The sequence below is a fragment of the Chelonoidis abingdonii genome, chromosome 13 (assembly GCF_003597395.2).
Source record: "Chelonoidis abingdonii isolate Lonesome George chromosome 13, CheloAbing_2.0, whole genome shotgun sequence".
Classification (NCBI taxonomy): domain Eukaryota; kingdom Metazoa; phylum Chordata; order Testudines; family Testudinidae; genus Chelonoidis; species Chelonoidis abingdonii.
Genome location: NC_133781.1, coordinates 32982500 through 33005038, shown reverse-complemented (window position 1 = coordinate 33005038; position 22539 = coordinate 32982500). Strand labels below are relative to the sequence as shown.

Here is a 22539-nt window from a genome sequence, read left to right as displayed (position 1 = left end):
AGTGGTCTGTGATGGGATGTTAGATGGGCTGGGATCTGAGTTACTATAGAGAATTATTTCCTGGGTGCTGGCTGGTCAGTCTTGCCCACATGCTGAGGGTTTAACTGATTGCCATGTTTGGGGTCGGGAAGGAATTTTCCTCTAGGGCAGATTGGCAGAGGCCCTGGAGGTTTTTCACCTTCCTCTGCAGCATGAGGCAGAGGTCACTTGCTGGAGGATTCTTTGCAGCTTGAGGTCTTCAAACCACAATTTGAGGACTTCAATAACTCAGACATAGGTTAGGGGTTTGTTACAGGAGTGGGTGGGTGAGATTCTGTTCCCTGCGTTGTGCAGCAGGTCAGACTAGATGATCATAATGGTCCCTTCTGACCTTAAAGTCTATGAGTTTGAGTCTAGCTTTGGAGACAGATGGACCTGGCTGCCTGAAGGAGCATAGTGTAACTTAAACAGAGCAGGGCTGGGGAAGGGCCAGAGGAGCCGGGCAGCTCCAGCCTGGCAACTCGCCAGGCTGAGACCTTGATAAAGGCCTATGTAGGTACTGGGGCTGGGAGGTGCAGCCTGGGAATAGGCAGAGGCAGCAGGTCTGACCCCCTTGCTAATGATGAGTGGCTATGACAGGCTGAAGTCTGCCCCAGGGAAAGGGGGCTAGATGATGACTGGCAGTAGCCACTGAGACAAGGTGGGTGTAGAGGCTTTGGGATTCCCCTGGGAGGAAAGACCCAGAGTGTGGTGGTACTGCTGGGGCAGAACCCTGAGGTAAAAGGCACCGGGGTCTGTGAGGGACATGGGAGCCTGAGGCAGGCAAGACACCAGCCACCAGGAGGCGCTCATAGTGCTGGATGAGCTAATTCCTAGTCAACCAGCAGAAGGCACCACACCGGTGAGTCTCGACATTGCTACAGCCCCCTTTTTTGAAGTTACTCGTTATAACAGTTTTTCTTCTTACACATTATAGACGTTTAAGGAGCAGTTTGTCTTGTTCCATAGTGAGATTAAGTGGTCGGTAACAGATGCCCCCAGTACCCAATCCTTAGTTTTATTAGATTAGAATCATAAACCATCAGGGTTGGAAGGGACCTCAGGAGGTCATCTAGTCCAACCCTCTGCTCAAAGCAGGGCCAATTCCCAATTAAATCATCCCAGTCAGGGCTTTGTAAAGCCTGACCTTAAAAACCTCTAAGCAAGGAGATTCCACCACCTCCCTAGATAACCCATTCCAGTGCTTCACCACCCTCCTAGTGAAAAAGTTTTTCCTAATATCCAACCTAAACCTCCCCCACTGACATTTCATCTATAAGCATGTACTAGCTATTTAGCTGTCTAGAACATAAGAACAGCCGTACCAGGTCAGACCAAAGGTCCATCTAGCCCAGTATCTGTTTACCAACAGTGGCCAATGCCAGGTGCCCCAGAGGGAGTGAAGCTAACCAGGCAATTGATCAAGTAATTCTCTCTCCTGCCATCCATCTCCATCCTCTGATGAAAGAGGCTAGGGACACAATTCTTTACCCATCCCTGCTATAGCCATTTATGGACTATAGCCACCGGATGAATTTATCCATTCCTTTTAAACACTGTTATACTCCCAGCCTTCACAAGACCTCCTCAGGTAAAGAGTTCCACAAGTTGACTGTGCTGCATGCGTGAAGAAGAACTTCCTTTTATTTTTTTAAACTGCTACCCTATCAATTTCATTTGTGACCCTAGTTCGTTGTATTATGGAATAAGTAAAATACTTTTCCTTATCCACTTTCTCAACATCACTCATAGATTTATAATATCTCTATCATATCCCCCCTTAGCTTTCTCTTTTCCAGCTGAAGAGTCCGAGCTCTTAATCTTCCTCGTATGGGACCCTCTTCCAAACCCTAATCATTTTAGTTGCCCTTTTCTTGAACCTTTCTAGTGCTAGAATATCTTTTTTGAGGTTGAGGAGACCAACATCTGTACACAAGTATTCGACCGATGTGGGCTTATACCATGGATTTATATACAGGGCAAAATACATATTCTCAGTCTTATTCTCTATCCCTTTTTAATGATTCCTAACATCCTGTTTGCTTTTTTGACTGCCTCTGCACTACTCGATGGACATCTTCAGAGAACTATCCACGGGATGACTCCAAATCTTTTTCCTGACTCATTGTAGCTAAATTAGCCCCCATCATATTGTATGTATAGTTGGGTTGTTTTCTCCAATGTGCATTACTTTACATTTATCCACATTTAAATTTCATTTGCCATTTTTGCCTACCCACCAACTCACTTAGTTTTGTGAGATCTTTTGAAGGTTCTTCAAATCTGCTTTGGTCTTAACTATCTTGAGTTAGCTTAATAAGTTTACTGTAGTAGGTATCATCTGCAACTTTCGTTGAGTAGTTTAGTATCACTCACTGTTTTTACCCTTTCTCCAGATCATTTATGGAATAAAATTGAATAGGATTGGTCCCTAGGACTGACCCCCCTGGGGAACACCACTAAATTACCCCCTCCATCCTGAGAATTTACGTGACATTATTCCTTCACTTTTGTTCCCTGTCTATTAAACCAGTTCTAATCAAGAAAGACCTTTCCTCTTTATCCCTACATGCGGGCTTCGATTTATGTAAGAGCCTTTTGGGTGAAGGACCTTGTCAAAGGCTTTCTGGACATCTACAGTACACTATGTTCCACTGGATCCCCCTTGTCCACATTGGTCATGTTGACGCCTCCAAACCAACTCTTAAATAGATTATACAGACACCCATTTCCCTTTACAGAAACCATGTGACATTGCTCAAACAGTTTGTCTTTTCTATGTGTTCTGGACAATTTATTCTTAACTATTGTTTGCAACTAATTTGCCCCCGGTACGTGTGAGACTTACCAGTCTGTAATTGCCAGGATCCCTCTAGAGCCCTTTTTAAATTATGGCATTACATGTCACTTCGTCATGGTACCGAAGCCGATTTAAAGCGAACAGGTACAAACCTGAGTTAATAGTCTGCTTTGAGTTCTTTCAGAACTCTTGGGTGAATGCCATCTGGTCCTGGTGACTTGTTAATGTTGAGTTTATCAATTAATTCCAAAACCTCATCTGGTGACACTTCAATCTGTGACAGTTCCTCAGATTTGTCACCTACAAAAGCTGGCTCAGGTTTGGGAATCTCCCTAACATCCACAGCCATGAGGACTGAAGCAAAGAATCCATTTAGTTTCTCCACGATGAGTTTATTGTCTTTAAGCACTCCTTTTGTATTTCGATCATCAAGGGGCCCCACTGGTTGTTTAGCAAGCTTCCTGCTTCTAATGTACTTAAAAAACATTTTATTACCTTTGGAGTTTTTGGCTAGCCTTAGCTTTAAATTTGTATTGGGATTGTTGGTGTTAAATGCGTCCCTTTAGTCATTTATGTGCATTTTAAAAATACAATACAGTTTGGTACAGTGAACAGCCTCTTTTCAAGGGAAATCCAGGACTAGGATTCATTAGTTAGTGTTTGAAAAGGGCTTTGAAAATGAAAAGTACATCATAAATGGTACTTATTACTATTACTTCCAATGGCAGGTATATTGCAGGATAACATTAATGTGCATTGACAGAACTGTGGCAGAGGTGAACCCTAGGACTGGAATTGAAACAGTGCTGGTGATGATCATTTTTATGCCTTTTTGTGGGTCCAGGACTGGAATAGCAGGGGTACTGAAGGTCAGATCTGTATTGGCAGGTGTGATGGGGCAAGACCAGATGGCTGTAGTAAAGCAGCGGGAGACCGATATATTAGCCACAGGCTAAACAAATCCCTGTTACCAGGATAAGCAAATGGCAGGTATTCCAGGTAATTTAAGAAACTTGGGGCCAACTAAGATCCTTCCAGAAGGCAGGGAAGACAGCTAGGTTGATTGGGACACCTGAAGCCAATCAGGGGCTGGCTGAAACTAGTTAAAAGCCTCCCAGTTAGTCAGGTGTGTGTGCGTGCCAGGAGCTGTAGGAGGAAGCTGCATTGTTGGAGAAACTGAGTAGTACAAACCATATCACGCACAAGGAAGGAGGCCCTGAGGTAATGGTGAAGTAGATATTGAGGAAGAGGGGGCTGCTGTGGGGAAGTGGCCCAGGGAATTGTATGTGTCCTGTTTCCAAAAGGTCAACTACCATAGCTGATACTATTAGGGTCCCTGGGCTGGAGCCTGGAGTAGAGGGTGGGCCTGGGCTCCCCCCTTGCCCTCTTCTCCATCCCACCCTCCTGAATTATTCACTGAGACTGGGAGTCAACAGACTGTGCCAGGGAGAATAGTTCTCCTCCCTTGCTGGCTTATGATGAAAATGTCTCAGTAGGCTGTGACCCTTGCCTCTACAGAGAGAAGGGCTATGTGGAGGGTCACAGCGAGCCTCTGAGGCTAGCGAAATCCGCCAGGAAACACGGGACCCATGGAGACAAGGACAGAGCTTTGTCACAACTGGATAAACAAAAACTGTGTTTGGTCATGTATATGTCATGAAAACTTTGCTGATAATACCATGTTTCATGCTGCTGAGTCTGGTGCAACACAACTGGCAACCTTACAAGGACACCAATTTCCTAACTTCTAGCAACTTCCAACCAGAGTTGCAACACTTGCTGCAAGATTTTCAGGTGTCCAAAGCCTAGTGAAATAGAAGAGAGGTTTCAGAGGGCTAGCCAAGTTAGTCTGTATCAGCAAAAACAATGAGGAGTCCCTGTGGCACCTTAGAGACTAACACATTTATTTGGGCATAAGCTTTTGTGGACTAGAACCCGCTTAATCAGATGCATGGAGTGGAAAATACAGTAGGCAGTTATAAATACACAGCAAGAGAGACACCACTATTTCTGATAGAATTACAGAGGTGAAAGAGAATGAAGCATCACTAGGTGAAGATATCCAGTTGTGATTACAGCCTGATTCTGATAATCTGAGCATCTGGATTGATCCTGTGAATAGTTAAGTGAGGGGCTTCTTATTGATCCCACTGAGGCTCTGAAATGAATAAGGACTGTACAACATTGTGTTGTTTTTAAATTGTTTGCTGCCTCCTTCTGAAGAAGGAGGAAAAAATCTCCCTTTTGAAACTCCTTCAAGGGCCATCATGTGCACTGAGAGTCTTGAATAACTTAGAGTCCAGTTCAAGATAGCATTTACATGGAAAAACTGAAACTTGAACAAGGAATTTGTGCTTTTGATCTGTTAGTATGCTTAAATCTTTCAGGATGACAAAAGGGAGGCAAATTACTCAGAGCTTTTTCCATCCAAATTATCAAGAGACTAGCTAATTCATTTCTACGCCTGCTTGAACCAATTTACAGAAATTTGTTAAAATAGTTATTTATCTCAAATACTTTGTTACAATGTGAGTTGAACAGCAGAAGCTACTAGCTATCTATATTCCCAGAATTAACAATGATTTTGCTGTCATAATTAACAGGGAAATAAACAAAAGGCAGCTATGATAGCTTCTGCTCTTTTAGTAACACACGAAAACAGTTCAGTATTTGCCAAATGGAAGTGTACAAAACTAGTAGAGAAATCATTTTCAAACTTTAAATGAGTTACAAACTAAATTTAGGAAAAATTAACAAGCTATTTAGAAAAGTATATTATTGGTATTCGTTAATGAAATGATGAAAAAATTCCCAAGCAATCATTGTTATGCTTTCATTTGTTCCCTTCTTCAAACCATCTTCTTAGTTCCGCTAGGTTGTCCAGGAATTTTGCAGGTTTCAGGAAAAGAGGTTGTAAAGCAATAGCTCTCTCACTTACACGTATTTGACCTTCACCGTAGAACAGTATATACAACATTTTCAGGGTGTTTACATTTTGTAATATGATGGCATCTTTGCAGGTTCCTGGTTCACAGATAGTTATTTCAATATCTTTCATACCTAATGATAACCCTTTGATCGAATTTCTCCATCAAATGTTCCATAGTTCTGGTGAGAGCCAGTGTAAAGACTGACTTGTGTCTGGATAGAGGACCTGGAATTTCTAGGCTGGAAACTCACTAAAAAGGAGGATTCTGAGTACATGGTGCAGAAAGCCAGCTTGTCTACTTAAGCTTGTCTATTTAAGCAAGTCCAACACTGTAAATCAGCCCCAGCAATAACATTTTTTTATTTATCACTTCCAGTGAATCAAGGCTTAGTTAAAGAAAGAATAAGAACTGCCATAGTGGGTCAGACCAGCGGTCTATCTAGCCCAGGATCCTGTCTCGGACAGTGGCCAATACTAGAGCTTCAGGTGCAGTGTAGAGAACAGGGTAGTTTTTGAAAGATCTTATCCCTTTCTTCCCCTTCCTACTTCTGGCAGTCAGAAGTTTAGGGGGTTGCCCTGAGCATGCGGTTAGATTCTCTGACCGTTTTGGCCAATAGCTATTGATGGCTTTATCCTCCATGAACTTATCTTGTATTTTTCTTAACCCAGTTATACTTTTGGCCATAACATCCCATGGCAATGAGTTCAACAAGTTACTTTTTCAGACAATGCACCTTATTTCCTTAGGTTTATATTAAACCTGCTGCCTATTAATTACATCAGGTGACTCCTGTTTTTTTATTGGTGAAGGGAGAAGTAAATAACACTACTTTGTTCACTCTCTCCACACCATTCATGATTTTATAGACCTCTATCACATCGTCCCCTTAAGTGTCTCTTTTTCCAAGCTGAACAGCCCTGCTCTTTTTAGTCTTTCCTTGTACAGAAGCCATTCCATATCCATGTTATCTTTGTTATACTTCTCTTTACAGTTCCACTATATCCTGTTTGAGATGAGATGACCGGAACTGGTCACAGTATTCAGGGTGTAGATGTACCATGGATTTATATAAGAACGTAAGAATGGCCCCACTGAGTCAGACCAAAAGTCCATCTAGCTCAGTATCCTGTTTTCTAACATTGAATGACCAGACAGGTTAAAGTGTTCTCCTACTGGTTTTTGAGTGTTATGATTCCTGATGTCAGATTTGTGTCCATTTAATTCTTTTGCATAGAGACTGTCTGGTTTGGCCAATGTACATGGCAGAGGGGCATTGCTGTCACATGAGGGCATGTATCACATTGGTAGATGTGCAGGTGAATGAGCCCCTGATGGTATGGCTGATGTGATTAGGTCCTATGATGTTGCCAGCTCTGTCCACATATCTATTTAAGTGACATCGGGCTTTGTTGCAAGGATAGGTTCCTGGGTTAGTGGTTTTTGTACAGTGATGTGTAGTTGCTGGTGAGTATTTGCTTCAGGTTGGGGGGTTGTCTGTAAACGAGGACAGGTCTGTCTCCCAAGATCTATGAGAGTGAGGGATCATCTTTCAGGATAGGTTGTAGATCTTTGATGGAGAGGTTTTAGTTGGGGGCTGAAGGTGACGGCTAGTGGGGTTCTGTTATTTTCTTTGTTGGGCCTGTCTTGTAGGAGGTGACTTCTGGGTACTCGTCTGCCTCTGTCAATCATAACACTCAAAAACCAGTAGAAGAACACTTTAACCTGTCTGGTCATTCAATGACAGACCTGCGGGTGGCAATTTTGTAATAGAAAAGCTTCAAAAACAGACTCTAGCGAGAAACTGCTGAGCTGGAATTGATATGCAAACTAGATACCATCAACTTAGGCTTAAATAGGGACTGGGAATGGCTGAGCCATTACAAACATTGAATCTATCTCCCCTTGTAAGTATTCTCACATTTCTTATCAAACTGTCTGTACTGGGCTATCTTGATTATCACTTCAAAAGTTTTCTTTCTCTTACTTAATTGGCCTCTCAGAGTTGGTAAGACAACTCCCACCTTTTCAGTGTGTGTCGTGTGCGTTGTTCCATTCTATGCATCCAAAGAAGTGGGCTGTAGCCCACGAAAGCTGTGCTCAATACATTTGTTAGTCTCGCTATGGTGCAACAACTACTCCTGTTCATTTTTTAATAGTGAGCCAGAGTGTATGTGTTGCTGTAGTTTGCTCTACCTGGCCCTTGTTCTTCTGCTGCCTGTATGAATCTTGCAGCGAGTGCTGTGTGTTGTAGGTAATATAACATTGCAATCGCACCATAAATGTCCTGAGATTGATGTTTGTGGTTCTGTGACAAATGACAGTACAGGATATTGATGTCTCAAGAAGCTGCATTAGCATCAGCCAGCATAATTGTGAACTAAATAATAAGAACATGTTCCAAAAACTAAGAATTTTTATTACTGTAACCAATAACCAGGCAAACAAAAAACAATTTAGAACTTATAAAATGTAATAAGATTAAGAGACCACAGAACTTATGAGAAGCAAGAAGCATCATTCCCAATACAGGTCCACATTACACCCAATATTGCGTCTTCACTAGTAAGTATGAGCAAGCTGTGATTTTTCCCCTGAGTGGATGGTAGGATAGTGCCACGTGTCCCCTGATGCCAACATAGATGCTAGGGTGTGCGTTAGGGAATCCCAGTATATGTTCTCAGTGGGCTGCAGAGGAGGACAGAAAAGGATTCTTGGGGGGGAACCTGCAAAGACTCTATCAGAGTCTGCAGCATATCTCGATAGAGTTGGACTCAGCGCTTCAGGCTCAGCCCAAGCCAAGTGAATGGTTACATCTGCGTATATCTTACCTGTAGCATCGAGCCCAAGTCAGCTGACCCTGGTGCTGGACTTTCTTTCACAGGCAGCAGAGCATCCTGTGGCACCTTATAGACTAACAGACGTTTTGGATCATGAGCTTTCATGGGTGAATACCCACTTCGTCAGATGAATGTAGTGGAAGTTTCCAGGGGCAGGTATATATATGCTAGCAAGCAAGCTAGAGATAACGAGGTTAGTTCAATCAGGGAGGATGAGGCCCTGTTCTAGCAGTTGAGGTGTGAAAACCTACCCTCTGGCCAGAAAGGCTAATGCTTGGCTATATACAGGGAAGTCGCAAGTAGGAGTAGGGAGGTTATCTTACCTTTGTATTTGGCACTGGTGTGACTGCTGCTGCAATACTGTGTCCTGTTTTGGTGTTCACTAATCAAGGATGTTGATTGTGACCTAGTGGTGCCTGACGCAGTCCTCACTGGGAATACCAAGGTCAGGGCAGGCTGCAAAAGGGAGAGCAGATACTCCCAAGACTAGTGGGTAACACTGAAGTTAAACTCCCCAGCCAGTCACAAACTGTGCTTCTGATTCCCCACACTGGTTATCAAAAAGCTAAAAAAGAAATCACATAGCCCCCTTTATTGGACCCAGAGACTGGAATACCAATCAGCACCTAGGTTCAGTACGGTTATTTTAAACTCTGCTCACATATACAAAATGTTCTTCTGACCCCAAAGAGTCAACCACGTCATCAGGTCATTACAGGTTTGGAATTTACCCAAAATACCACACTGCCAGCCAATCCTTTAGTGCCTAAAACTAAAGGTTTGTTATAAAGAGAGAACAAGAAGAGATCTTAAATGGTAAAACAGTGACATACATACAGAAACTTCAGAGTCCATATATTAGGTTCTTAGCAGTATTGGTGAGTTTGCTGGCTTGAAAGTCCCTCTGGAATACATCCACAGCTTGGGTGGGTCATTCAGTCCTTTGTTCAGAGCTTCAGTTTGTAGCAAAGTTCCCCCAGAAGTAAGAAGTGGGATTGAAGGCAAAATACTATAAAAGGCAGCTGCATCTTCTCCATTTTGTCATGTGTTTTGTGCTTCCTTTGTTTCAAACAGAACCTGCCCAGCACATGGCTTGGAAGCCTTAGAGTTCTGTCTATAGGCATGCCCCTGCATGCCTTGCTGAGTCATATGGTGTATTCCTTGCCTTCTTTCAATGGGTCAGTTGTAAAGCTGATGGTCCTTAATAGGCCATCAAGCAGGTTAGGCAGTGCTGAAACTGTCTGGGGGTGTCACCTAGAAGCATAGCACAAGTTTTTAAATACAGACACATCTATGACCCATAATACAAATGGGTTATAGATCATCATATTTGGCAAATTATAGCATTTTCACAGATATCTTACATGGCATATCTGGCATAATTCATTGCCATTTTACCATATTGGTATTTATAATAGACCTCAACTGTCCCCCAGATTCCATACAGTGTCACACTGATAAATTGGAGAGGGTTCAGAGAAGAGCCACAAGAATGATTTAAAAAAAAAGGACTGGAAAATATGCCTTTGTAGAGACAGACTCAGTCACAGTCTCTTTAGGTTAACATAGGGAAGATTATGGGATAACTTGATCAGGTTTATAAGTTCCTAAACAGGGAAAAAATATTTGATAATGGGATCTTCAGTCTAGCAGACAAAGGCATAACAACATTCAGTGGCTGGAAGTTGAAGTTAGACAACATTCAGACTTGAAATAAAGTATAGATATTTAACAGTGAGGATAATTAAACATCGGTACCATTTACCCTGGGTTGTGGGGGTATCCCCATCATTGTCCATTTTAAAATCAAAGTTGAATGTTTTTCCACAAGATATTCTTCAAATAGGAATTATTTGGGGAAAGGTCTGTGGCCTGTATTATACAGGTGGTAAGACTAGGAGATGAGTAGTCCCTTCTGGCCTTGGCATCTATAAAAGCCATCTTTGATTGTCAGTAATATTGAAGCTTCATTCATATACAATTCTGTATGTCAGAAGCCTGGGAGCCTTTAGTTAGTTTAGATTTGAGTATTAAGGTGCCTGAATAATATGAAGTTTTATGGACTCAAACTCAAGTCACTGCTAGTATATGATTGCATGGGGTTTTTTTATGTGGGGTTTATTTTGTTTTTGTTCGGGGGTGGGGGGCTTGGCTGGCTAGAAAATCATTTTCTTTTGTTTTGTGTAAGATGAGAAAGCCTAAGCAACGCTTCTTGACCTGAAGCTGAGAATAAGTTGTGAAAACAGAGTATTGTGAAAAGCCTAGAATTTCAAATAAAATAGTATGTTATAATAAGTGTTTTTTGGGGGGAAGAGGGGTTTGAAGGAAGAGAATTAAGACATGCTAAATGCAAAGGGAAAGGTACGTAATTCATGTATGGTTTGTGTAAGAGGTTCCTGGCTGTGGCTGTGACCCCTGTCTGGCCACTCTCTGTACTGCTTGAAGGTCCCTGAGCTAAAACACACTCAGAACTTGTTTTTTACATCTGGGAGAGGAAGTGGCCACTGATTTTGGGCTAAAGGAATACCAGGAAATCAAATTAATTAATCACCCAAAGAAACAAATATGGCAGCTGAGGATCTCTAAAATGCAGGGAAGTCTGTTACCATAAACTGGCAGCTGGGGGAGGGCCTGAATAGAATAGGAGCAGCTAAGTTTGGCATTTGGTTTGAGAATGCACTGTGTGTTAAAGAGCAAAAGAACTGGAGATGCTTGGAACTTAAATAACTTTTCTGTTGCAATATTTGAACTTGGATATAGAAAACTAAAGAGACACTTTTACCACAGCCCCTTTCTTGCTGTTATTGGCTCAGCTGTCTGGCCAGAAATTCTATACTTTATGGGTCAGATGTTATCTCTTAGTGTCCCATACTAGACAGAATTTCAACAGCTTTGACTTCAGACTGTTGGACTTTTAAGAGCTATCCATGTAGGTAAAAAGCCAGCCACAGCAGGGATGTTGGGTAAAACTTTAACCAAGAGAGATTTCCACTTCTTTCTGGCTCTAGACAGAAGAGGACTCACCATTTCTGATCTATGTTAAGTAAAACTTTTCATCTTCAAAGTGCTTTACAAATATTAACTAATTGGCCTTGGTTATGCTTTAAGTGTAGAAACATTCTTCCAACCTGAACTGCAGTTATTCCTGGTGGCAAATGATTCAATGTTTCTGCAGCAGTGGTGACAGTGCTAACCATACATACAGGGCCAACGTTTCAGCAGCATAAAAAGCCTCCTTTTTGAAGATTCAACTTGCATATACAAAATCTCTATCCAGAATTCAACTGCAGGCTAGGGTGACCAGATGTCTTGATTTTTATAGGGACAGTCCAGCTATTTGGGACTTTTTCTTACATGGGTGCCTATTACCCCCCACCTTCTGTCCTAGTTTTTCACACTTGCTATCTGGTCACCCTGCTGCAGGCACAAATCTCAGAATGTGAGTGTGTAGCAAAGAGGCATGGCCTGCCTTGGAGGTTGACAGTGAGGGAGGGCCAGATGCCCCCTGGTGGGGAGAACCAGGAAGGCCACACTCACCACGCTGGAAGAAGAGGGGTGGGACAGGAACAGAAAGTATAAAAAGCAGGCCCTGTACTTGCTCAGTTGCAAGCAGGGGTGGCTTCAGACCCCAGCACGCCAAGCGCGTGCTTGGGGCAGCAAGCTACTGGGGGTGCTGTGCCAGTCGCAGCGAGAGCAGCAGGCAGGCTGCCTTCGGTGGCTTGCCTGCAGAGGGTCCACTGGTCCCACAGCTTCGGTGGACCTCCCGCAGGCAAGCCACCGAAGGCAGCCTGCCTGCCGTGCCTGGGGTGGCAAAATGACTAGAGTCGCCCCTGGTTGTGAGGCAGCTGTCAAAGGAGATGGATGCGTTCTCCCCCTCTTCAGGCCAAGAGGCCTGTGCTTGTCTGTCTACCACAAGAGCCAGGATGACAGATTGTACCTGGGTGCCTAACTCTTGGCCAGAGCTCCCTAGACTGTTTGCTGGGTGCTTGCGCCTGCCTGAGGGCTGGAACCCAAGACTGTGTTTGGTACCCTGCCCTGTCTGAGGGCGTAGGTTTCCAAGACTATACCTGACTATAACCTGCCTGAGGGTTGGGCTTTAAACTGTTTGGCACGCTCGCCCTGCCTGAGGGCTTAACTTCCCCATTATCTTAGACTGTCCTTACAGGGATGTGACAGCAGAGGTGTGGCCTCCCTCAGGCCATGACAGCAAGGGAGGGCCACGCACACCTATAGGGTACAAATCAGATGTAGGGTAAAACTTTCAAAAGAGCCTAAGTGACTTAGGAGCTTAAGATGCATTTTCAAGTGATTTGGGCACTTGGCCAAAGTCCCATTGACTTTCAGTGAGACTCAGGCTCTTAAGAGTCTACATCACTTTTGAAATTGGGCCTTAAACTCCTAAGTCACTTTGGTGTTTTTGAAAGTTTTATTTATACTCAGATTTATACCTGCTAAAAGAGAAACCAGCCCCAACCTTTCTGAAAATTTGCCACACATAGCATATCTTGCTGATGGTTGTATCAAAAGCCTTTCAGAGCTATGTATGGTACCAGAATCTGACTCATGGAGCTTTTCCTGTGCTTACTCCACTGCCCTCTTGTAAATATTTTTGCTTTAAACTGTATATATCAATTAATGCAGACACTTTAACTGTGTTCAAAATCCACTTTGGGGAATGGGCATATAGGATTTTAAGAATGGAGGCATTCAGATTAGTCCATCCCCTGCACAAAGGCAGGGCAAAGTATACCTAGACCATCCCTATTAGGTGCTTGTGCAACCTGTTCTTAAAAATCTCCAATGACGGGGATTCCACAACCCCCTGAGTAACCTGTTCAAGTGCTTAACTATCTTTTATAGTTTAGAAGTTTTTCCTAATATCTAATCAAAATCTCCCTTGCTGCAAGCTAACCTGATTACACTTTGTCCTACCGTCAGTGAACAAGGAAATCAACTGATCATTGTCCTCTTTATAATAGCCCTTAACATATGGCTGTTATCAGGTCTCCCCTTAGTCTGTTTCTCTCAAGATTAAATATACCCAAATCTTTCAATGTTTCCTCATGGGTAATGTTTGCTAGACCTTTTATTTTTACTGCTCTCCTCAGGACTCTCTCTAATATGTGTACATCTGCCCCAAACTAGACACGGGACTCCAGCTGAGGCCTCATCAGTGCTGCACAGAGCAGAATTACTGCCTCTCTTACATACAACACCGCTGTTAATATAGTCCAGAACTATATTTGCATTTTTTGCCATTGCTTCATACTGTATAGTAACTTAATCTAGACCACATTTTGCTACTTTACTTATGAGACTAATGTGGGGCTGTGTAAAAAGCCTTCACATCTACCTCCCTCTATCCATTAGGTCAGTAATCCTGTCAAAGAAGGAAATTAGGTTGATCTGGCATGATCTGTTCTTGACAAATCTATGCTGGCAGTTACTTATCACCCAATCATCTACTTGGTGCTTACAAATGGATTGTTTTAAACATTTGTTCCAGTATCATTCCAATGCTGAAGTTAGGCTAACTGGTCTATAAATCCCCAGGTCCTTTTTTTTTTTTCTTCCCCTCTCGCCCCATTTGTAAAGATAGGTAATGTTTGCCCTTCTCCAGTCTTCTGAAGCCTCACCCTCACCTGTCCTCCATGGGTTCTTGAACATAATTGCTAATGGTTCTGAAATGTTCAGCTAGATCCTTAAATACTCTAGAATCATAGGGTTAGATGAGAGTGAAAGAAGACTTGCCAAGATGGAAGATTTGTTGTGTGTGTTTAAATGATCCAAGACAGATGGCTATCAAGCCTTTCTTTTGAAAACCTCCATTGAAGGAGCTTCCATAACCTCCTCAGGCAGTCTGTTCCATTGTCCCAGTGTTCTCACAGTTAGGAGTTTTTCCTGAGATTTAATCTAAATCTCCCATGCTGTAGTTTGAACCCATTGCCTCGTCTCCTGCTCTCTGTGGCAAAAGAAAACAACTTTTCTCCATCTTTTTTTATGGCAGCCTGCCGACGAACAGCAGCTACAGTGCGCGCCTTTTAGCAGCATGGCTGTAGCAGCACAGCTGTGTTGCTAAAAGATGCATAGTGTCGACATAGCCTAAGTAGTATTTAAGCTCTTCTTTCCTTATTTTGGTCTGAGTTCCTTCCCCTTAGTTGTTAATATTAATTGTGTTAAGCATTTGCTGTTCTTTCTCTTAATGGACAAAAAAAGTGGAAAATGTACTTTTCTTTCATGACACAGCCTCCACAGAAACTCAGTGTAAATATTATATGTCTAACTATGTGGCCACAAAAGCATTTTTGGCTGTTCGAAGGGTGTGTGCATATATACCAAGTGGCCTACATTTCATATACTGGTGTATAAATACTCCATGCTCACTGGCAGTTTCTCTATCCACCTGCTGGGACGGTCATAGAACCAACTTCTTTCTCCTGTATGTTTGTTTGCATAAAATAGTTGTAAATAGTTTGTAAGACGTTTGGATAGACATACTGTAGACTTGAGTTTGATTTTTTTTCCTAGTTCTCTTCAATTTTTTGTTGGTTTTATGTTCTCAGGCCATGCCCAACGTAAAGGACCTGTGTAGGAAAACAGGGTTTAAGGAGTGTTCTCCTTGCCCCACTATGTTTCCCCTTTCAGCTGGGCATGAAAAGTACCTTTTAGTTCTCATTTCTCAGGCATTTAGCAAAGGGCTGTGATGCCTGCAAGGCCTTGCCCAAGATGACCATAAAACTCCTCTCTGGAATTTGCTCCTGCAAGAGACTAGTAGCACGAGTCTGGGTGACCTTCTCCTAAAGTGTTCACCCCACATACAAACAGTGTGGCTGCTGAGCCTCCATCAGTTCCAAAACCTGAATCAAACTTCCAGTCTGGTTGCAAACACTTCTCGAACCATCGAAGGAAGTTCTTCCAACTAAAGATCAGAGTTCTTCAGAGGAAGCTGAAGAAAACATTTTTTACAGTTCCAGGAGCTCCAAGAGGCCATATAATGCAGCAAAATGGTGTTCCCACAGAGATCTGTTGTCTCATCCAGGTGGACCCCGTTGCAGTCTGCTTCTGTGGGCCATAGGATTCCCAAGAAAAACAGGGCCTCTTCTGATCCAAGCAGGTTGGATCAGTTATCCTTTACCCATCAGACCTGTTTGTCCAAGGTACTAGGAGTCAATGTTCTTTGAAAGCAATGGGGAAGGGGATGCTGAATGACTTGGAACTGTTGGTGCTGATGAACCCTGGCTACTTCCCCTTTGGATCCATTGGATTGGTTTCTCCAAAATCTCCTCTGAAACAGTTATCCCCTCAGCACTGTGCAGATGAACCCTTAGTGCTGAAAGAAGTTTGTTTCAAGGCTAGACTGGTGCCATCATCTGAACAGTGGAGCCCCTGGAAGTGAGCTCAGTATTGTGGCTTTGGATCCAAGATAAGTAGGTCAATCCCATTCTGCTGCAATTCCTGATGAGGAGGAACCTAGTCCAATCAAAGAAAAATACTTGGAGCCTTATGTCCCCTTGGACACCTCCCAGAGTTTACAACTTATCTAGGTTTTCTTCATGTAGATACTATACAGCTTGGGACTACTTCAAGTACTGTCCTGGTGGGTGCCCCACTTCAGGTGTCGGTGTGTCCCAGTGCTTTTGATCAGAGATTTATAGTAGCAGTGTCCGCATAGGTCATGCATGTGTAGAAGGCATCTTGCGGTCCTGTTGGTGCCACATGTAGCACATGCACAACCCAAGCCCTTCAGTTCCTTCTCAGCTGTCCTCGGCTAAAGATGCAGCGCTGGGGCAGTGTTAGCACTCTTCCCTAAAACCATTAGAAAAATATTTTAAATAGCTAGTTAGTTAGATAGAAAGAAAGTTATAGTTAGTGTTACTTTTATTCTTAAAAAGAAGTTTGGTTTTATTTCTTTAGCTGCCTCCCAACGGGGGACAGTTAGCCGTTAAGATGTCTGGCTCCCCAGGCTTCAGACACTGCAGCTCCTGCTACAAAGCTATGTCCATTTCAGACAGACTCCTATTGTGCGTACGCTGTCTGGGTGAGGCACATATCCCCCCAAAATGTGCCCACTGCAGCAATTTGAAAGTCAGAGCCTGACATGACCGGGATCTCAGGCTAAAAATGATTTTAATGGAGAAATCCCTACAACCCGACTCGGACAAGCAGACTGCCTTTCCGGGCACTCTTCCAACTGAAAAGGAGACATACCCTCTAAAAGACCAAAAAAGAGGGCTTGGACTTCTCCTCAGAGCACCGCAAAAACAACGGTGGTCTCCTGCCAGGTCGCTACCCTCAATGCTGAGACATGCTCAGGTGAGCACCTACAACATTCCAGTGACCTCCAGCACCACTGAGGCCCGAGCAAAGGAGACAGAGTTGAGGCACAGACAAAGACATGTTTCTTGCATGGCACCAAATTCACCCATAAGGGATTCTGCACCAAGTGTTTCATCAGACACCAGGCCTCCGCCCCCAGTACAGACAATGCAGTCTGCACCAGTGGGGAAGACCAAGTTGGCAGCGACCACACTGACCAAACAGTCACAGCATTGGCCGGCACTGATGCCAGCAAGAGTGGAACCAACAGTCCAGACATCAGCACCGACACAGTCTCTGCTGCACCAGAAAGACTTGATGATATCATCAGCACCGCACTCCCTGATACTCAGTACTGAGGGCTCCCCTACAGGCTATAGAGGAGAGCATGATATTGCACATGTTTCTAGCAAAGATGATGATGAGATGCAGAAACAAAGCACCTTCTCACCACACCATTCCTCATGGAAAGCACATCAACCATCTTGGAGCCATATGAGGCCAAGATATCTCTACACAGCTCAACCGTGGTGCAGACCACCATGGATATAGACCTCAATGGCCTTCCCAATGCAGTAGGAACATTGGGAACCCTGGGCATCTTACATAGACTATATAAGAAGTGGAGGACCCAGTGAGACAGTCCTAGGGGTGCCCTTCTTGTACTTCATCCCCTGAAAAAGCTGTCTTGACTGCTCCCTTGTTTCCTCTAAGTGACATCAGTAGTTGATATTCCTGTAGTATTTTTGGCCAGAGAGTCTCTCAAAAAATAGAAATTCTGGAACTCCAGGTTAAAAAAAAAAAAAAAATTTTAAACAAACCCACAGCCCTTCTCTCTACTGCTGACAGGTATAGTAATACCATAGGTAATGACCTGAGTTGAAAGGGTGTGGTTCATTACAAGTGGTCACTCAAACCAGGTGAGTACCTTCCATACACATACTTGTTTGCTACATATTAGAACAACCAGGGGCTAAAATTCTACTTCAAAGTGGGCAAGGATATGCAGTGTGTATCATCCCTTTATGATACATAGAGGGGAAAGTGCTCCTTTACACCTTTTCCTCCATTTCCTTTCGTCCCCAGAGTTCTGAGGAGTCAACAGGTCTGAGCCTGTGCATGGCAGACCTAGTTCTTGGAACTTCTGGGCCTGTGTAAAGATTATCCATTCAGTCTGTCTTCTGAGTTAAGATCTGTCATCCCAATCAAATGGCAGGATGGGGTATTTGGACCTCAAGTCGTTTTACTTTACAGTGTAACTGCTAGGTTTTCAGGTCAGGATGTCCTTAATGCTTGTCTCAGGAGAACAAGGCAGCCCTCCTAGACTCCATCCACCAGGAAATATTATGCTGTCATACAGAGAACCTTGTTTAAAAGTTTTTTGCTCAAGGTAGAAGCCTTGCTTTGGTATCATCCCAGTTTTAGTTACCTTAGACTTTCTTCTATCTCTCTAGTGCGGTCAAAGATATTTTTGACAACTGCAAAGGTTTATTTTAGTCTACTATGTCCTTGCAAAACAGACACCTCTTGATGCAGTAATTTTTAAAGGGGCTCACAGATATGTACCCTCCCATTAAGAAACTACTCATCCTTTGGATTTGAGTTTGATGTTGAATAAGTTAATGGAAATGCTCTTTGAGCCCTTGAGATCTTTTTCCTTGTATCATCTCTTATTACAGGAATCATTCCTGGTGGTGGTTTCCTCCTCATCAGAGTTCCAGGTCCTGCTGGCCAATTCTATCCTTTTTTTTCACAATGTTAAACCAGTATTTAGATCTCAACTCAGTAGCTAACCAGAGTTGTCTCTTGAGACTTATATCATATAAGTTAACATCACTATATGTGCTTTTCCCAAAGACCCAGAGCCATGCTGGGGAGTGAGGTGGCACATGCTTTAATGTCAAAACAGTAGTTGGACAGAACAGTGACTCTTGTACACATACTGAATGGACTCCCTTCTATTACACAGCCCAGAATTAAATAGGTTTAGGACATGGAGAGGAACTGAGGGTCAAATTGGTTTAAATTCTTTGCCCCACCTATTAACTGAGTGTAGGGCCCATAGACATTTACATGTCTCCTAACTCTGACTATTGCTCAAAGCTGGTTACATAGCCAGGCATGCAACACCTACTGTGTGGATCTATAAAGACAATATAATCAATAGTCAGTTTTCAGAATGGAGAGAGATAAATAGTGGTGTCCCCCAGGGGTCTGTTCTGGGACCAGTCCTAATCAACATATTCATAAATGATCTGGAAAAAGGGGTAAACAGCGAGGTGGCAAAATTTGCAGATGATACAAAATTACTAAAGATAGTTAAGACCCAGGCAGACTGTGAAGAGCTACAAAAGGAGCTCTCAAAACTGGGTGACTGGGCAACAAAATGGCAGATGAAATTTAATGTTGATAAATGCAAAGTAATGCACATTGGAAAACATCATCCCAACTCTACATATACAATGATTGGGGTCTAAATTAGCTTTACCACTCAAGAAAGAGATCTTGGTGTCATTGTGAATAAATCTCTAAAAACATCCACTTAATGTGCAGCGGCAGTCAAAAAAGTGAACAGAATGCTGGGAATAATTAAGAAAGGGATAGATAATAGGACAGAAAATACTGTGTTGCCTCTATATAAATCCATAGTACGCCCACATCTTGAATATTGTGTGCAGATGCAGTCATCTCATCTCAAAAAAGATATATTGGAATTGGAAAGGGTTCAGAAAAGGGCAACAGAAATGATTTGGGGTATGGAACAGCTTCCCTATGAGGAAAGATTAATAAGCCTGGGACTTTTCAGCTTGGAAAAAAGAGATGACTAATTGGGGATATGATTGAGGTCTATAAAATCATGACTGGTATAGAGAAAGCAGATAAGTGTTTACTACTTCTCATAACACAAGAACTAGGGGTCACCAAATGAAATTAATAGGCAGCAGGTTTAAAACAAATAAAAGGAAGTAGACCTCTACCCCGATACAACGCTGTCCTCGGGAACCAAAATATCTTACTGCATTATAGGTGAAACCGCGTTATATCAAACTTGCTTTGATCCGCTGGAGAGCACAGCCCCGCCACCCTGGAGTGCTTCTGTACTGCATTATATCTGAATTCATGTCATATTGGGTCGCATTATAGCGGGGTAGAGGTGTATTTCTTTACACAACGCACAGTCAACCTGTGGAACTCCTTGCCAGAGGATGTTGTGATGTCCAGGACCATAACAGGGTTCAAAAAAGAATTAGATAAATTCATGGAGGATAGGTCCATTGATGGCTATTAGCTAGGATGGGCAGGAATAGTGTCGCTAGCCTCTGTTTGCCAGAAGCTGGGAATGAACAACAGAGGATGGATCACTTGATGATTACCTGTTCTATTAATTCCCTCTGGGGCATCTGGCATTGGCCATTGTCGGAAGACAGGATACTGGGCTAGATGGACCTTTGGCCTGACCCAGTAGGGCCATTCTTATGTTCTATTCTGAGAACAAAAGGTACTGACAATAAATAACTGTTTTCCTCAACTCTTCAGTCTTACTCATAATTGCAAATGGAAGAACGAATACATTCTCTCCTTTTTCTTTTTTCAGTAGAGTTCAAAGCTACCCACACAGCCAAGTTTGAAGAGTCTCAGCATACTGTTGTAACTGGGGATCGAGAAAAAACACCAGTTGCTGACTTGACAGTCAAAGGAACCAACATTGAAGTTCAACCAAAGTTAATAGCCAACAAATCATCTCGGACTCACCCCATAAAGTCAAAAGTCTCCCACCAGATGCAAAAAATCCGGAACTACAATGTTAAACATTGATTTCTCTGACAGTAAGTTTAGCTCTGTACAAATTCTGAGTACGGGACTGCCCTTGCCCTGAAGATCTTACAGTCTAAATAGACAGCCGGAGGCTGGGGAAAGGGATAGAACTCACTAGCAGAATTAACAAGGTGATGGCAGCTAATGTGGAATTAGTTCCACAGTTCAATTTTTAGCGTTTATTTGTTTACTCACTTATTTTGGGGATAAGCAAATGGAAACAGAAGGGAAGTAAGCTAAATGGAAACAGAAGGGAAGTAAGAGGGGCAGGGCAGGGGAGAACAGGATAAGAGAGGCAAGTGTGAAGTGAAGTTCAGGTGAAGGGGCTGTTGGGGAGAGGAGGGAAAGGGTTGGACAGCCAATCAGCATGTAACTGAGAAAGTACAATCAAAAGTGTGGATGGTTCTCTGAATGTCCAGAGGTCCTTGTTTTGGCACCGTTAGCCTCTTTGACTCCTCTCTGCACATCTCCTCCAGGGCATAGGGAAAGGGGTGAGGCACCACTTGGGTACTAGTGCCCCCAAAGTGGGGTGTCTCCCCTACACAGTTCTGGGTTTATGAAGGTGCTGAGGGAGGGATAGCCCAGCTGGACCCTATTTTATTTGTTTGAGCTTATTAAATGTCAGTTCATCAACCTGCTTTCTGGAGGTTAGTATAGATTCCCAGCACTAAAGAGTTAAACTTTTTTTGTGCCTTTAGGCAGAGCTTGCAGTTTGTAGCAAAATTTTGTTGAGAAATACTGGAGTGTGGGTTAGACAGGGGAAAATGTATCTCAGTGGGCTGCCTTAGCATGCTATTTTCCTACGTTTACTAACACTGCACTCATTCTACATATTGTAACAATTCTCTGTAGCTGCTTAATATTCATTTTAAAGCTAGGGGTTTAAAAAGATGGGCCCTGATTCTGCACTACTTTGTACCTTCTGTAATTATTTATGCTTGTGCAAAATGGGTGTAAAATGATACAAAAACAGAATTCTCCATTCACTTACACTGATGGTATTGATTAGCACAGTTGTAAGTGATGTCACAAGTTTCAAGACTGAAAATCAGGCTCATTAATAATACTTAGAATCTTTCATTGGATGAACTAAAAGCATTGCACAAATAACTAAGCCTTATAACATGTTTCCAGCTGAAATTGCAGGAAAAATGTTATGAGTTGTAATTTGACCAGCACAACACTGTACTTACGAAAAGTGTCATGACATTTGAATGATCGTGAATTCTCAGGATCTCTGTTTTGTTTCGTTTTGAAAATGGCAGGATGGCACCTCCAGTAGCATTGCAGGAAGCTGGGGTATTGGTTTAGTGTTAAGGCCCTGACTCTCCAAACACTTATTCAGGTGCTTAACTTTACTACTGTGAGTGGTCCTATTGAAAAGAATAGGACTACTCGTGGTAGTAAAATTTAATAATGTGTGTGTCTGCAAGTTAAGAGCCTAAGATGGAAGAAAGACTTACTAAATCACCTGCACTTCTTCCTGCAGCACATAGGTGCTCCTTGAAGGCCTCCTGTCCGAATTCTGTCTCTAGACAACCTTGCTCAGCTTGAGATCTGAAAGGAACACAGTACAGAGCTGTACAGCGTGGCTGTAGGCAGCTCAAGAATAACTTGAAAAAATTGTTCAATGTTCTGTTCAAAAATGTTTTGCTTTAACATATAGATAATATAAATGGTATTACAAATGATAAAAGTAATACGTGGCATGCTTAGTAGCCATTATTTCATTGTGCTTTTATTATGTAAGTACTGGATCTGAGGTGTCCTCTGTGCCCTTTCCCAATTTATTTTGCTTGAAGGTCCCATCATCAGATTAAAT

At 42.8% G+C, this 22539-nt stretch overlaps 1 protein-coding gene across 4 annotated transcripts in view; it reads left to right on the top strand.

Moving 5' to 3' along the window:
- CCDC57 (coiled-coil domain containing 57) overlaps nucleotides 1-20916 on the top strand; it is a 151593-nt gene extending 130677 nt beyond the window's left edge. Inside the window, exon 18 of one of the 4 annotated variants that reach the window (XM_075071947.1) lies at nucleotides 20500-20916. In XM_075071947.1, the coding sequence (XP_074928048.1) occupies nucleotides 20500-20717 (218 nt within the window). In that variant the 3' untranslated portion in view covers nucleotides 20718-20916. Of the gene's footprint in view, nucleotides 1-20496 lie in introns of all 4 variants that reach the window. The other 3 variants (XM_075071946.1, XM_075071948.1, XM_075071949.1) reach the window with 3 other exon arrangements.
- Nucleotides 20917-22539: the final 1623 nt, after the last annotated feature.